The following is a 17454-nucleotide window of genomic DNA, read 5'->3' on the forward strand; positions in this document are numbered from 1 at the left end:
TCGCTCATTCTTTCTCTGCCCCCTCCCTTCCTCTCTGGGTGTGGGGCAGGGCGGACGGGGCGGGGAGCTCTTAGGGGTTTTATTATAAAAGATTCCAGATTCCCTGGATCCCTCCTGACCTGACACCTCAACTCCGGGGTGCGCTGCTGCAGCGCAGACAGGCAAGTCGTGCTTCCCCCCGGATCCGGAGCCCCGGCAGCCGCGGCAGGGCCGCCCCCTCGCCGGGTGGACACGAGGTCTGCGTCCCCTTGCCTCCTCCCTGCGCCCCTCCCGCTTCCTTCGCTACAAGTAGCCTAGGCCGGGCTGCTTCCAGAAGTTCTGCCGGCCGCACGCAAAGCAACTTCTTCGCGTCTCCGGAACTTCCCGGTGCGGAGAGCTCGGAGCTCCGGACTCGGGCGCGGACGCGGAGGGCGCGGGAGACCCAGATCGCGCCCATCACCCTGCGCCCGGCACCCTGCGCCCCGCGCCGGGAACCCGACACCTGGCGCCCGGTCAGCGCGCTCTCTCGCCCCAGGTGCCAGCGCACGTGGGGAGCAGCTGCAGCAGGTGGCGTCCGGGGTGGGGTCGATGAAGCGCAGCCTGAGGAAGATGCTGCGCCCCGGGGAGAAGAAGGAGCCCCCGGGCGTTGTCTACCAGGGCGTGGAGGACGACATGGACGACTCCAAGGACTCCTTTAAGGTACCCGGGGCGGTCGGGAGGGCCCCGAAGGCCGGGGGGGGCTCGGCTTGTCTTAACTTGGCGCTCTGCGTTTCGAGGTTTCTAGCGGGCGGCCCGGGCATGGAGGGCCGGGGGCGCAGCGGGATGAGGGCTGCTCATCTCGGGGCGTGTGTGCGGGACCAGAGGGGCCCTTCTCCGAAGGTGGGGCATACAGCTAAATGGCTGTATCGGCCAGCTATTCGGTGCCTTGGGTTGGGAAGTATTCTTGTCTTGTGGAGTGAAACAGAGGAACCAACGCCAGCACTGAGGCGTTACAGGGAATGGCAGGAGTGGCGAGTTCCTCCAGGGCATCGGGGCGTCGGGAAAGACTGTGGAGGAAGAGACCCTTTGAATATGGGTCGTGGTCTCCCCAGGGCTCCGAAGGGCTGGGATGGAGCTTCTGTGTCTTGTGAGGTTCCTGGGGCTTTTTCACCCAAAGGCAGCACTACTCAGCGCTACCGCCTGAGGGCGCAGTCTGAGGGCACAGGCTGCTGGGGGCTCAGAAAACTTGCCGGGGGGGGGGTTTCCTTACGTGGTCTGCAGGAGGAAAGGGGTCTTTTTAAACGTTAGGATATCATTAGAAGTGTCACCCCAAACCCCTATCACAGATCCCTTTCCACACTGGAACCCTTTTAACAGTTCCTTATGTATTCTCCAGGAGAAAAGTGCTTATACAAACACACGTTCATATATCTATGTGGTTTTTTTTTTTTTTTGAGGAAGATTAGCCCTGGGCTAATATCTGCCACCAATCCTCCTCTTTTTTTTGCCGAGGAAGACTGGCTCTGAGCTAACATCCGTGCCCATATTCCTCTACTTTATATGTGGGATGCCTGCCACAACGTGGAATGACAAGCAGTTCGTAGGTCCACACCTGGGATCCAAACGCGGGAACCCTGGGCTGCCGAAGCAGAACGTGCAAACTTAACCGCTGCACCACCTGGCCAGCCCCTCGTATATCTCTTTTATTTATAAAAGTATGAAGTCGGAGAGATTTGCCCTTTGATTTATTCACGAAATATATTTTAGAATACTTTTCAAATCAGCGCCTGGAGCTGTACCTTGCTGTTCTTAGCAACTTTATAGTATTCCCTTATATGAAGGTACCATGATTTATTTAAGCAGTCCTGCATGGATGGGCGCTTCAATTGTGTTTTTGTTTTGTTTTGCTATTACACACGTGAATGAGTGTGTCTGTGAGTGTTCAAGTGGCTCCATCTGTCTGTCCACTGGTACCTTAGTGACTGTGTATGTGTGTTAATGTCCTAGCAGGATCAAGAGGTATGTATAGCTGTAATTTTGGTAGAAATTGCCAAGTCGCCCTCTAAGCAAGTTGCACGAATTGACGCTGTTGCCCATCATGTGTGTGAGTCGCACATGTGTAGTAAATCACATAAACCAACAAACCAGGCCTCCCAAAGTCAGTCTATTTGCACATCCAGATTAAACACTGACTTTTTTCCTCCTCCTTACTATTAGCATATTCACCAAGGTCTTTTGGCTTAACCCCAAGAACTGAGGCCATGAGGGCATTTCAAGCACTAGGATAGTGTCTCTGGAATAAATATTAGGAGATGGGAAGAAATTTTAAAATTTTGAAAATGACACCAGAAATAATACATCCTTTGCTTACTGATGTGGTTTCGTTTTCTAGAGATATTAGCTGAAGGATTTCTGCAGCACAAAGTCTCAAACTTACTTTTCTTGCTGTTTTTGTCTGTCTTTAGTTTTATTGCCTAAGTCAAATAAAGCCGTTTATGTTATTTAAGGCTTGTAGAAGCCACAGTACAGCTTGTAGATCGAAGGATTTATCTATTTTATTTTGTTGTCTGCAGTCATTCCGGATCATTCTGCAGAAACCTCAGTGGTGAGAATAATTACAAATCAATACCTATAACACACTGTGGAGAGTTCTGAACTCGGAGGATTTCCTGGTTAAAAAGATCTGGTGTATAACATTTTCTCCAGCACACACGCTACCTCAGGAATGCTGAGAAAATCAGGGATTGAGAAACTTTACAAGATGAGAAATGTGGAAAAGAACCATCTAAATGATGCCTTTAGCCTTTTCCAGGGACTTTCTGTGAAGAGAGCTAATATTTTAGCATTTGACCTCCTATTTGTTGTCATCTGTCACATTAGTTTCCTTCCTTTTTGCCCCATTAGTGCTTTTGTGTATTTCATTAAAGCAACCTAAAACAGACGTATTTGCTATCTCCGTTTAAAGAGCTCAGTTAGAATTAGCTTCTTTAAAAATGATCTAGTCTATGATGGTCTGTATCTAGTCATATAGTTCAGAATCCAAATAATCTGGAGTGACCATGTGACAGTAGAAAACTACACAGAATGAATCTGTAATAGTCTGTCTAAATGACGCCTTTGCCTGACTTTCGGAACTTTAAGAAATCTTTTCAAAGCCTGACTTGACATGTCATGTACTGTTTAGTTTCAGACAGTTGGGCACATCTGATGAGCGTGCACAAAGGATTTAGATGCTGTTTTGTCATTGTGAATTCAGGAGCACCTTCTGAGCATCCGAACCTGGTACTTGCTCTCGAGAGTGTGTAGTTGGGTTTGGGGTGACAGCACATCACTGGACAGACCTACACATTGCTCCTTCTGGCACTGTGGGGTGGCTGAAGTAATCCCTTTATTGCCACTGGAAGGACATATCAAATTCAAGTGGTAAAATACTTCCAAATGGATTTAGGTAAACACTTCCTTTGACAGGGTGAAACATTGAGAAAGAGCCTATATCTGTAAGAAGCTCATTTTTTTCATAGCTTTATCATTATTATTGTTATTTGAGGAGGATTAGCCCTGAGCTAACATCTGCTGCCAATCCTCCTCTTTTTGCTGAGGAAGATTGGCCCTGAGCTAACATCCGTGCCCATCTTCCTCTAGTTTATATGTGGGACGCCTGCCACAGCATGGCTGGACAAGGGGTGCAGGTCCGCGACTGGGATCCGAGCTGGTGAACCCCGGGCCGCTGAAGCAGAATGTGCGAACTTAACTGCTGCGCCACCGGGCCAGCCCCAGAAGCCCATTTTTTAATTCATTCCTGAATATGTGTACGTTTGGAAATGGTTGAATGCTCGTTGTCATATCCTGCATTCACCAAGCTGTATGTAGCCTATATAGAATTTTGCTGTTGAAAAGTGACACATCTCTATTTAAGGGACCACCTTAGAAGACTGATTTCTTAGGTGCTATTCTGTGATAACAGAGCAAAAGCCAAAGTTCACAATTTTAAGATTTTGTTTTATATGTGCCAACCTGACATTTACTGAGTGAATTCAAATGTGCTCGATTCTTTATTAACTATGGTAAACTACCTTAAGTACTTTAATGCTTCATTTTATTTCATGGTAGCTTTCAATTTTAATGTGAGAAATGTTCTGGTTATCTTTAAAATAGCAAAGTAGGGTTTTTGACACCTATATTATTGTGTGTCAAATGTGCCCAGTCACCGTCAAAGGGAGAATTAAAGCAAGTACCTGGGTCATTGGCTTGGGGGAGGTTTCTGCATTTTCAGAAAATAGGCATTTTACACTGGGTTCCATGAAAAGCTGCTGCCATGTAGAACGTGTTGCTTTTGGTCCATGGGATGAAATATTTGCCAAGAAATAGCTTTGAAAAAATTTCAGCCAGGTGTATAATCTAACCATGTATTTGCAAAGCTGGAAGAAACATTGAGCAGTAATTTCAGTCTCTATATTACCATAAAACTGGAATGAGGCTCCATTAATTTTTCCCATTGATGTTTAAGCCTCTAGGGAATTAAAATTCACCAAATAGTCCAGGAAAGTTCTAGTGTGTATAAAAGTCCGTATGGCTGCTCTTACGTACATCTGGGTTTTCCTTCCTTCCTTCTTTCACTCTCTCTTTCTGGAAAAACTATCTCCATACATGAAAGTCTCACAGAGAATAAGTATACAGATGTGTAGAAGGAATTTAGCACAGACAGTGTGAGGAGAGAGCTAGAGAGTGACTCTCAAACTTTTTTTTCTGCCTCAGAACCCCTTTAAACTTAATATTGAGGATTCCAAAGAATGCTTGTTTATTGGGTTATAGCTACCAATATTTACCGAATTAGAAGTTAAAGTGGTGAAAAATTTAAAAACGTGAGAATACACACATTCCGGTAACTGTCAGCACCGTGATGTCAGCACACATCTTGTGGCCTCTGGAAAACTCCAGTGTGCATTCCTGAGAGACAGAGAGGGGCTGGACTAGAGGATGGCACCCTGTGGCGGTCACGAAGGCCTCGAGGAGGAGGGAAGACTTGGGCGGCTATAGGAAGACAGCGTAACGGGAACAAGGAAAGAGAGAAGGGTGCCCTTCATTTGGGTGGAAGGCCAGGTAAGACTCTAGCACCGTATGAGGCCAGCAGCACAGCAGGTTCTGGAAGAGCATGGCTTCTGGAGTAGAACTCTTGTGTGCAATCCAGGGACATACCGGAGTTTGGCTTCAGCCTCGATTTGAGGCCAAAAGCTGCAATTCAGCTTTGGCTTCAGCTTTGCCTTTGGCAACCAAATATCAGAATACCTAATTTGATGCCATTTCTGGCATCTCTGAATCTTAGATATGATACTATCATATCTAAACAATGTGAAAATTTTAGCACTAGAATAAGGTATGTCATTCATATTTATTGATAATACCTAAATATTCACTTTCAAATATAGGCAGAAATTCTAGGAGCAACTTGGAATAAAAATCTTGTCAGTTTGTTGAGGTATAATTAAATATAACTATAATTAATGATTTTGAAAATTCTTAATTTTCTGTAAAAAGATAGTAAGAATTTTTAAGTAGTTAAATAGAGAGCTAGATGTCAGTTAGTGCAGATATTAAGAGAGGATGCATTAGTTAATTTTAGGAAGAACAGAATACATTTTTTGATCCAAAATATTTATGAAAACTTAAATAATAATTCAAGGCCAGATAATAGAAGCAAATTTATGACATGAAGGCTTTTGTAAAATTGTTTGCTGTAGTAACATTAATAACATTCAATAAAATAATTTTTAAAGATTTATTTAATTTTTACTAAGTTTATTCCACTTAGGCCGTGAGCTTTTTAAGAAAAAGTCATGTTTGGGAATTTTTCCTATCTTGTGAGAATGAATCAGAAGCAGAATGTCAACATGGTCACCTTAGAATTTCACAAGGAGGAAACATAATGTCATTCATGATAAATCATCTTCAGTCCAGACATAAGAAAGACTATAAGGAGCATGAAGAAGAAAAGAAAGTTCGAGAAAAATAAGATACTCAGCCAAGCTCTTGCTCCTCCCCTGACATCAGTGGAAGCGAGCATCTGTTGGAATTACACTTGTGCAGGCCAGTGACAGCAGCCGACTGTGCCAAGACGTGTTGAGTCTGCTCTGCAAAGTCTGTTCTTATGCTTTATAATATCTTATTCTCTCACACAGTTTATTCTGGAACTGTGGTTTTGACCTCAACTTCAGCTTCTACTGTATGTTGGTTTTTAGCATTAATCAGTCAGCCGAAATATACGTTCCATGTAGCCTCCTGTTCAAATTCTGACTTTGCCACTTACTGTGTGCCTTTGGGCAAATGGTGTAACCTCTCCGTGTCCTGGTTTCTGGCCCCAAGTAAGTGTGCAGTAATGCTAGTATTTCCTGTGTGTAGATAACAATAAGGGGGAGAACATGACCTGGCTTGGCCTGGTGCAGGATTCCAGTAGTCAAAAGAGGAGGAATTACTCATTCTTGGGGGTGTGGGCAGCCGTTCTGAATTACCGCCAAGTGAATTACACGACACTGTTTCAGTATGATTCCAGCTCCAGTATATAAGGAAGTATTGAGTGGGAATTCACTGTCGGCAGGAAAGCCAAAGAAAGGATAGTAACGCAGATTCTTGGGCTTGATCCTTGCATTCACGAAAATCTTTTTATCTAAGCAAAATCCCTCATGCTGTAGTTTAAGTACATTTTCACTTGGCAAAGAAAATTCCTCTTTCTTTTCACTATACTTATTATTTCTCAGATCACATCCCTTACATTTACTTCAAAACATTTTTCAAGGCCTTTATTTCTACAGCATATATGAGTTTATGGTCAGAAATAAAATCATTTATTTAACGTACTTATCAATGTTAGGTGTTTGCTTGTAACTTCTGTATGTCTGTAAGCATTTTGTGTTTTTCAAAAAAAAATATTTACCTTATTGTAAGCATGACAAATGGTTTTGGATGATAATTTTGTTAACGATTAACTTATATTAATGCTTTACATTCACTTGTTTGAGGTAACAGTTTTTTATATACTTCTAGGTGGTTTTTGAAGGCAGTACATGTGGCTTACAAAACTTCATGAAGAAACAAAAGAAATTAAGCAAATATGATGATACGAATGCCTCCCCTTTGCATCATGCTGCAGGAGAAGGTCAAGTGGAGCTGATGCAGATGATCATCAATGACTCCTCTTGTGAAGGTAGCAAAATGTTACCATGAGCGCTCCATAAATCCGTCAGCCCATGCGATTCATTGGGAAGAGAAATATGAAATGATTCTGAAGGGTAGATTAGTTCCAGATTATAATGGGCCTGAATAGCTCACTCAGGAGGGTGGTTTTCCCAACAGACCAGTAGTGCTTCTCAAGTTTTCCCACTGAAATTCTGCCAAGGCTAGTGCACCAATCTGGGACATCCCACAAGCACAGATTTTCTTTGAATTTTTATGATAGACCACAAAATTTCCATGGACTTATTTCCATGAGGTCATTCTACACTTAAATTTCTTATCATTGAATAAAATCGAGACTCCCAGAAGATGTAACATCCTCCCCCACCCCAGCCTTGTTTGAGAAACGCAACTGTAGTCAGATAAGGAAGGGGGATGCTGCAGAGATTGAAGCAGACAGGTGGTGTGAGAAGACCTTTATTATTTAATACAATTCTGTCAATATTGTGGAGGATGGATTGGAAGTGGAAGCCCAATTAAAAGGCTATTTTAGTAGTAAAGAGAAGATGAGAGCCCACCGGGGTTTTGAGGTTGGAATAAGGAGAATGGGAGAGAGTCAAGAGCTATTTTACACGTAGAGTGGACAGTGCTTGATAAAAGATTGAATGTGAGGAGTAAGTAGCAAGGAGTTGAACTAACTTTGAGATTCCTAATTTAGGAAATTACGCTAATAGTATAACCGTCCAGAAAAGAAGGCAGATAAGAAACAGAAGAAAAGTGATTGTGAGGATGTAAGGGGATAATGAATTTTGATTTGGTCATACTGAGTTTGAAGGGCCCAGGGGACATCCACTTGGAAATATCTGGTAGACCAATACCTAGTATTGTAGTAGATTAGAAATATGGAGGGAAAGGAGCGACCCCCACAGGGCCGTTGTTACACAGGAAGTAGCTGTGGAAATTGTATTGTAGAAATACATGGAAACCATGTGTGGCATCCGGGGCTGAAGCTCTAATTCCAGTCTTGTGGTTTATTAGTGGTGTGTCTTTTTTCTCATTAATCCTTTTCGAACCATTGCGATGGGCCAGACGCTCTATTAAGATCTTTAAAGATAGGATTTGATATTCTCCTCCTAAGAACGTTGCAAGGTATATATATAGATTTTATTTTCTTTCTTTCCTTTTCTTTTTTTTTTAACCAAATTTGAGTACGAGAAAACTGATGTTCAAAGAATTAAGGCAACTTACAGAACTCCTTACTAGTTGTGTAACATTGGCAAGATTTTGAATCTCCCTGGGCCTTATTTTTCTGAAAAACAGTGATGGTTCCTTGTAGGCTGTTGGAAGGCTGAATGGAATAATGGTTGTATGGAACTTAATAGAGTGCCTGGCATATAGTTATTACTTTTATATAAACTCAATATTTTCTAACAATCCCCAAATTCATACCATATATAAAAACATGTTGCTATAGGAGGATCTATTCCTTATGGATGCTGTAGATAGACATCTAACTCATTTGAGGAGGTCAGTACCATACTTCTGTGCATCCCCTAGAGGTGTCCATTAGATGTTTCTTGAGGACTGAAGCTATATTTTTATTTTGTAAAGAAGGTGAAGCCTACTGCAATAGCACTTGGCACTGAGCTTTGAAGTGAATAGGCACGCAGCAGGTGTTGAATACTGTCCAAGCAAAATCTAACCCAGATTTGGCGTCTTTTTCCAGTGCTGAATGTGATGGATGATTATGGAAATACCCCTCTGCATTGGGCCGCAGAAAAAAACCAGGTTGAAAGCGTTAAGTTTCTTCTTAGCAAAGGAGCCAACCCAAACCTCCGAAACTACAACATGATGGCGCCCCTCCACATAGCTGTGCAGGGCTTACACAACGAGGTGATGAAGGTAAGCCTGCCCGCCGGCTCCGAGGCACAGACCGTCATTTTGGGACCCAGGTCTGCTGTCTCTGCCTGGGCGAGGATGGCCAATTTAGGCTGCCAGGGAAAATGAGATGTAATGATCACAGCGTTGGTGTATTGAGCGGTTAGTAATAGAATATCCACTCACCTTTGTGTCTTTCCACAATGCCAGAATTTATAAAGGACCTCGCCACAAGTGACCGAGGTCCAGGAATGGCGGTAACAGCCTAGCGTTCCTTTACAGAGACTCGATCAAGCATCACACATTAACTCATAGTGTATCATGAAAACATATTAATTAACACCACATGGAGCATTCAATATGCAAAGGGTTATGAACCAAAATCCACAAAGTCCTTGGCACGGTCCAGCAAGTCCAGAATGAGAAATCGGTCCAGCTGAAGGGAGCAGCGAGAGGCAGGGAATCAGCCAGGCGACTGACAGCGTGTCATCCTCTCTCTGGGATGGCTCCCTGGCATCAGTGTTTCTTCCTCTCGCCCCTTTATGCCGATTCCACGTCTTATCCAGGTCTGCAGTTGTGCTGTCTCCTCATCTCTGGGTGTTTCTTTAAGGTGTTGTCAGTCACACCCATAACTCCATTTTCTTGTGCCTTTCATGAGTCCTTAGCGTAAGTTCTTCCATCTTGTATGCTGTTTATAGTTGGCTTTACTTCTGATGAACTGATGATACAGTGATGATGATGACGACGATGATGACAGTCTTATCTTTACTGAATAGTACTTATGAGCCAGCATTTTATTAAGAACTTTATATGTCTTAGTTTTTTAAATTGTCATAAAAAAATAAAACTATGAAGTAAGACTTCTATTATTCCCATATTCACATAACTGGTGAAAACAAGAATTAGGAATTTTGTTTTCATCTTTGTTTGCAAGTTAATGCTTTACCACTTGTACCTGACTGATTTAATGATTAAAATAAAGGAGGTGATGAATCCCTCAGTGAAGAGGGAAAGCATAATTATGATTTACTGTTTTTTGTTAGAAGACATAATGATACCCGTGGGATATTTCTTTTTTTATCCCAGGCTTGAGAGTGAGTTTAGTCAAATAGAGGAAACCCAGGAAAATGCCTAAAGGGTAAGGTTTAGGCCGGGGCTTTTAAACTACACCTCAGAGTCTCACAGACATGCTAGAAAACACACATGCTTACTTAAGGAGGAAGGTGATTTACAAATGGATCAGGTTCCAGAAATTCATTTCTCAGGTGGGCACTTTGGAACTTATGTAAGTTTTCTTGTAGAAACAATATTGCGAATGATGACTTGGCTGTCGTGCTGAGCCATGTGTCTTAGTCAGTTCAGGCTGCTATAACAAAACACCATTTCTATACAATAAACATTTATTTCTCACAGTTCTGGAGGCTGGAAATCCTGGATCAAGGCACAGACAGATTCTGTGTCTGGTGAGGACCTAATTCCTGGGTCATAGATGGCCATCCTCTTGCTGTGTCCTTACATGGCAGAAGGGGCAAGAGAGCTTTCTGGGGTCTCTTTTATGAAGGTGCTAGTCCCATTTGTGTGGGCTCCACCCTTGTGACTTAATCATCTCCCAAAGGTCCCACCTCCTAATACCATCATATTGGGGTAGGATTTCAATTTATGAAGGTTAGAATTTCAACATAACATAAGCACTCGGTCAATCCCACCACACCAAAACCTACTTTGTCTATAAATCACCAAAGAGCTCTCGGGTATCCGCAAGCCCCATGCTTCCTTTAGTCCAGACACCTTCCTCTGAGCCCTCTGTGTCCGTGGCTCCTTTAAGCTTTCCCATTGTACCTCGTATGTAGCTCTGTCAGATTCTTAGCACGTGGTATTATGATCAGATGTTCCTGTGCTTCTCTCCCCCTCTAGCTGGTCATCCTGGAAGGAGGGACTGTGTGTGACTAATCTGAATATCTCCAGTCATCCTCACTGCTGGTAGATGATGGCTCTTGAATGAGGGAATGAATGCCTAATGGGCATTTTGGCTAAAGGAGAAGGGGAGAGCTTAGGTGTTAGCACCCAAGGAGATGAATCAAGGCAGCTCCTTGAGGAAGTTATTGGAAAGGCCTTTGGCAATAGGCTGTGTGTTTTTTAAGTGCCTGCATTATTCACGAGCCAGGTGCTATTTGTGTATCATCTGGATTGGGTCACTAGTGACCACAAGGACCGCCCCCCTCCCCATGTCACATACTACCCCATGGATCTCTTGTGCTTCCTCTGGAGGCTCTTTTCATAAACAAATGCCCACTGACTTAATCTTGGCTCTGAAAGCATGGTTTGGGTAAAAGTTAAAAGCAGGTAACAGTTAAAAGGCTAATATTAATTAGAAATCAGAAATCTTCAGATTAACAAATATAAGAAGGTAAGTGTCACATAGAAATAGGAAAGAAGGTTTAGAAATAAGCCCATGACTGATTTATAAACTAGATGGGGGATATAACAGATTTTCCTGGGTGACACCAGGACAAGAAGAAAAATAGGGTTATAAGAGCATTGAAATAATTGTCTCTCCTTTACTTGGTTTTACTAGCTGTAACTTAATCTAAAAATTATATATTTTTTAAAGATTGGCCCTGAAATAACATCTGTTGCCAATCTTTTTTTCTCTTTTTCTTTTTCTCCCTAAAGGCCCCCAGTACATAGCTGTATATTCTGGTTGTAGCTCCTTCTAGTTGTGGCATGTGGGACACCGCCTCAGCGTGGCTTGATGAGCAGTGCTCGTCCGCACCCAGGATCTGAACCTGAGAAACCCTGGGCCGCTGAAGTGGAACGTGCAAAATTAACCCCTTAGCAACGGGGCTGGACCCTAAAAGATATTTTTAAACCCCTCTGCTTCACTGGAGATGAAGAGAATAGAAGGAGGAGAAATTTTGGAGTCTTCCCGTGTGTTTGCAAATAGCAGTCCTCGTGGCCAGTTATACCGTGGGTCAGGCCTGTGCCCCACCAGCTCTTGACAATTTAGAGTGCTTCTCCATTGTCTGCTCTGACAGCCTTCCCCCAGACCTCCACCACGGCCTGTATGATTGTAAAGTAAAAACTTGTTACCCATGTGTTACCTCAAGTTCTTGCACAGACGCCGCTGCTATGCATAGCGCTCCCTGGGGCGCACTGGTCTGGGGGTTCAGGAGGTGGTGGCCTTGTTTCTCAATAGCCTGCAGGCCGTGGTCTTTGGGGCTTAACCTCACAGTATCCAGTGGTTTGACCCTCCCGTGAGGCTTCCTGGATTCTCATTAAGGGGATGTCTGGAGGCCTCACCTGCAAACCTTCCAGACTTGCCTGGTCATGACTGAATTTGAAGTGGGTGCAGTTTAGTCATTCCCTCTGGAACCCCTGCCACGTATAATTTAACACAGCTTTTTGAAAGATTGTGCCTATGATGGTACAACAATAACACCCTAATAAATGCTAGAAATCTGTGATCTCTGATTCTAAGAGGGCAAAGAGAGAAAGATCTCGTCTTAACGACTTTGGTAGGTTACTTTGCATGTGAATCTAGAGTGTTAAGAGCAGAACTTGGAAGTGCCTCAAATCCATAGAATGAGCCTTGTGTTCTCATTTTCCTTCATCCATCAATATTTCCCCTATATGTTCTTATGTACCGAAATCTCAGCTTAATTTTCTTTTGTGAGCAGTGCTAATTAGTGGACTTAATTCATTTGCTGACACTTGAGCACACATTCTATTAACAAGGGGCTCTGGTAGGAGGTGGTGTGATTTTTTTTTTAAGTCAAGCTTTTTAGGAAACAGCTTTTTTCATAAATTATCAGGCATGCTGATTTCTTACATCATAGGAATCATGTTCCAGACTGAGTTTGAATCAATTGTGCTAAAGCTGTACCAGTGTTACATGAAACTCTCTTTTCTCTACTGAGGAGAGGGGAGTTTTCGTTGACATTTCCCAGAATACTTGCAATCTAGTTCAAAGAAAAATGACTAGAGGGGAGAAAGAAATGGTTCCCGCCCCTCTTCCTTCCCCTTCTCCTCCTTTCCTCCCTTCCCCTCTTCCTCCCTTCCTGTCTTCTCCATCCCTTCCTGCCTCCCTCCCTTCTTCCTCCCCTACCCACACATTCCAAATGGCTCCACAAATTTATTTTCTTGAAGATATTAGTTAACAGAGCTCACTTAATACAGGGAAAAGTATTAACTAGTATCTACGATTCTTATTCTGTTTCCAGTTCCACAAATCCATATTGCTTTAATTGATGTGATGTAGAAATTACCATTATTTCATCTATTTGAGAAATTTATGTAGTACCTGATAGATACGAGGTTTTGTGCCAGATTCTATGGGAGAGGGATGAAGAAAGATGAGTGAGGACATGGCCCCCAGCATCCAGAGCTTATAATCTAGTGGAAGACAAATACCCTATTTGGAAAACTGCAAGTTAACTTTTTGACACTTATTCCCGTCTTTTGTGTAGGTCTTGACTGAGCACAGCAGTACTGATGTTAATTTGGAAGGAGAAAATGGAAACACAGCTGCAATGATTGCATGTTGCAAGGATAATAGTGAAGCCCTGCAGATATTGGTTTGTGTTTTAATCAAAATTTTCCTGCTTTCTTTGTCTTTTCATTAGTACAACATGAATTATTGTTATTTACAACAGCTCTCAGTTTCTCTTCTTAGGAAAATATAAAATACAGAAAATATGTCAGAGAAGAAATAGTTCTATGTGTTTTTGTATATGTATGCTCCTCTTAACTCTTACGTGGATCTGAGATTGCTTACAGAAGACCAACAGGAGGCGTTAAAGAAAACGTGAGAAGATCAAAGTGAAAAGAAAGTATAGACAGGAAGAATTAAGATGAAGCTGCTGGTCAGGCTAGAAAACAAAATACAAAGTATAATAGCCTGTATGTTAATAAAAGTGGATCATACTTTTGACTCTGAGCTCCTGAATAGTCAAAGGAAAGATAAATAGGCTTATTGTTGAGCCCATGAAGTAAAAGCCGAGAAAAACATACCTGTTCATGTTCCTAAGATGAGAAGAAATGGCTGCCACCGGTTCTCCAAAAGGGAGCCCTGTGTGATGTAGTGACTGAGGCCCATAGCCACAGCCCATTGCGTGTAAAGCCAGCTTCTCTCTGGGTGAGATTTCCTGGCGCGATCCACTGAAACGCTGGAGATGCCCGTCTAAAGGACCAACAGCTGCTCCACATCCTGTCCCTTCTGAGTGTGGTACTAGAATTCCAGCAAGTAGCTTTCTTTCAAATATTCCTTAATCACTTGTGTGTTATTTGGGCCAGGTTCTATATTTTTATCGCTTCATTTTCCCTCTCCAGCATCCCAGATGGTAAGAATATGAAATAAAATAATTAAAAAATATCTCACTGATAATTAAATTTAGAAAGATAGTCTGACATATTTATTAGATGTCTTGGAGAAAGCTGTCATGATTGGACTAAAAAAATAAAAATAAATTAACACCCAAATCAAGAATTTAGAAAAAGAGCCCCAAATAACCCCAAAGAAAATTGCAATAAAGAAATAGTAAGGTTGAAAACAAAAAATAATAATTTTGGAATTATTTGATAAATTGAGTTATTTTTTTTGAAAAAGATAAATTAGACATGGTATTGGCAAGTCTAACTAAAATAGAAAAAAAAGTACAAATCAACAAAATCAGAAGTAACGAGATTTACCTGGATGTGCTGGAGTTTCTAATGAGAAAAAATTAATCTGCGTGATACTGTCCTAAAAAATTTGAAAATCCTTCTTAATGGATAAGTAGCTGAAAGTAATTAAAATTTCAAAATTAACTAAAATGAAAGATTTGTAGAAAACTATAAAAACTAAAAAAAAAGAGAATACATTATCACTAATATTACATGTTTTTATAGATTTTACAAGTTCTTTCAAACTTTCAAGGACAAAGTTTCCATTTCAGGTAATAGTTTTATAGCACAACAGAAGAGTGAAAACGTCCAGATTAATTTTATGAATTGAGCATCATAATAATTCTAAAATTTGACAGCTCCTCTCAAAAGAACAGTGTAGATCAGTGTTACATATAAATAAACATAGATGCAAAATCTTAAAAATACTAGCAAATTAATTCATTGAAATAATTAAAAGTAACATGCAATACCATGTTGGCCTTATTCAGGGAGCGTACGAATAGTTCAATACCAAATTGTAGCACATCAAATGGCCCGAGTAGACAAAGCATAGGATTATATCCATATATTTATCTTTAAATGGATATGGATTTATCTATAAAGCATTCTTAGAAATCTGTAAGGAAAAGACAATACTCTATAGAAAATTGGTAAGGGACATATGAAGTTCAATTAATTTCTCTAATAATCAAAGAGAAACATGTTAAAACAATGAGATCTTTTTTTTCATCTCTTAAATTGAAAGAATGAAAAGACCTTGTTGATATACAGTGTTAGAGAAATTTTGATGAGTAGGGGAATTTCATTCGCTGTGGATGTGAATACTTTTTTTCCTGCTTTTTCTCCCCAAATCCCCCCAGTACATAGTTGTATATTCTTAGTTGTGGGTCCTTCTAGTTGTGGTACATGGGATGCCACCTCAGCATGCCCTGCTGAGCAGTGTCATGTCCACGCCCAGGATCCGAACCGGTGAAACCCTGGGCCATCAAAGCGGAGTGTGGGAACTTAACCACTGGGCCACTGGGTCGGCCCCTGGGTGTGAATACTTTTTGATTCACCAATTCAAATTCTTGGAATACATCCCAGGGAGATAATTAAAGCTATCACTGATATTAACATCAATGTTATATACCAGAGGGAGAAAACCGAAAAAAAATTGAAGTTCAATGACAGGGATTCATTGTATAAAATTTTGTGTACCCCAAAATGGAATATGTACTTGACAAAATATTTTTTAAATCTTAAGTAAAAACTCTTTTGAACAGTATGATGACACAGTATACATATAATAATTACTTTTGCAAAGAAATAAGTGAAAAAAGAAAATCTAAAATGTAAACCAATGGCGCCTCTAGAAGGTGAGATTACAAGTAATATTTATTTCACACTTTTCTGCTTTTTCAAAGTCTTTCCTTTTACGAAAATAGAAGGTACTTAACCTGAAGTCCAATGATCTATAAGATGGTAGTTGAAAATGATTGACTCAGAGGCCAAGTTAATATATGATTCAGTTCTTCTAACATCTTTTGAATAGAGAACTTCCATTAGTGAAAATACCAGATTTTCATAGTTTAACAAGAATGTTGGTCCAGTCATTTATTAATTTTACACAAATGAAAGGAAAAGAATCTGGGAAATATTATCACTTTATTTGGATAAGGAATTGAGAATAAGTGTAGGAGTAGTCATGTTAATATTTAAAAATATCTCATTATTCCCATTGAAAAATGTGTTGACTTTAGTTTGCTGAGGTATCAAGAGTGATATTTTTGTGTCTACATTGTTACTTCATCTTGGGAAAATATAGTGTCTCTATTTCAGAATCTTAGCCGAGTACCAAAATTACCTTCTTGCCTAGATTTCATATCATATGAAGATTTTCTCTACAGTTTTACATAGGCGCAGACTAGAGAAATGGTCTGCGAGAGGAGAACAATTCTTGTCCATCCTTGTGCTTGGGGTTTAGCTTGTGTATTTGACTTTTTTTGTTCTTTCTTTTCCACTAGTTCAACAAAGGAGCTAAGCCATGTAAATCAAATAAATGGAAATGTTTCCCTGTTCACCAGGCTGCGTTTTCGGGTGCCAAAAAATGCATGGAAATAATATTAAAGTTTGGTGAGTAGAGGCTTTCCTACATTTTATGCTATAAAGAAGTCTATTCTGGTGGATGCTGTTAATTTGAAAAGTATTTCATAGAATTTATACATGGGCTTCTATGTAAGTCTAAACATCCTTTCTTTTAAAAAGTTCCTTTAATTTATAACATTTGTTATCTTGAATTTATTTTCTTCTAAAGGTGAAGAACATGGATATAGCAGAGAGTCTCATATTAACTTTGTGAATAATGCGAAAGCTAGCCCTCTCCACATGGCGGTTCAGAGTGGCGACCTGGAAATGATTAAGATGTGCCTGGACAATGGTGCACAGTTGGAACTGATGGAGGTGATTGTTCATGCTCGAGACGTTGCTTTCATTTTAGAATTATCCAGTGGTTTTTCAAAATGCTTTACAGCTCTTTTATAGTTAATTTGGATGGAAATAGGTATGATTTTCTGCAGTTTATGTAGAAACAGAAAGAGAATATCGCACATTGCAATCTAAGGAGTTTGGAGAGCTACCGAAAACAACTGCAAACACAAATAGAGATGCAGTAAAGATCATGATACTGATACTGATAGATGTACTGTCCGAGGTGTGAAGAGCCATTGGATGCAAGGAAGCAAACTTGCCAGCTATGATTTTTATATTGATACTTTTCAGTATATGAAACTGATTACTATTCATCAT

General features: G+C 41.0%; 1 protein-coding gene across 1 annotated transcript in view; it reads left to right on the forward strand.

Annotated features, from left to right (window-relative positions):
- Nucleotides 1–272: 272 nt before the first annotated feature.
- The window catches only part of TRPA1 (transient receptor potential cation channel subfamily A member 1), a 51608-nt gene continuing 34426 nt past the window's right edge, over nucleotides 273–17454 (forward strand). Inside the window, exons 1-6 of the mRNA XM_070631514.1 lie at nucleotides 273–678; nucleotides 6997–7156; nucleotides 8852–9027; nucleotides 13470–13577; nucleotides 16674–16782; nucleotides 16964–17109. Of these exons, the coding sequence (XP_070487615.1) occupies nucleotides 568–678; nucleotides 6997–7156; nucleotides 8852–9027; nucleotides 13470–13577; nucleotides 16674–16782; nucleotides 16964–17109 (810 nt within the window). The 5' untranslated portion in view covers nucleotides 273–567. The remainder of the gene's footprint in view (nucleotides 679–6996; nucleotides 7157–8851; nucleotides 9028–13469; nucleotides 13578–16673; nucleotides 16783–16963; nucleotides 17110–17454) is intronic.

This window comes from Equus przewalskii, chromosome 8, assembly GCF_037783145.1.
Source record: "Equus przewalskii isolate Varuska chromosome 8, EquPr2, whole genome shotgun sequence".
NCBI lineage: Eukaryota > Metazoa > Chordata > Mammalia > Perissodactyla > Equidae > Equus > Equus przewalskii.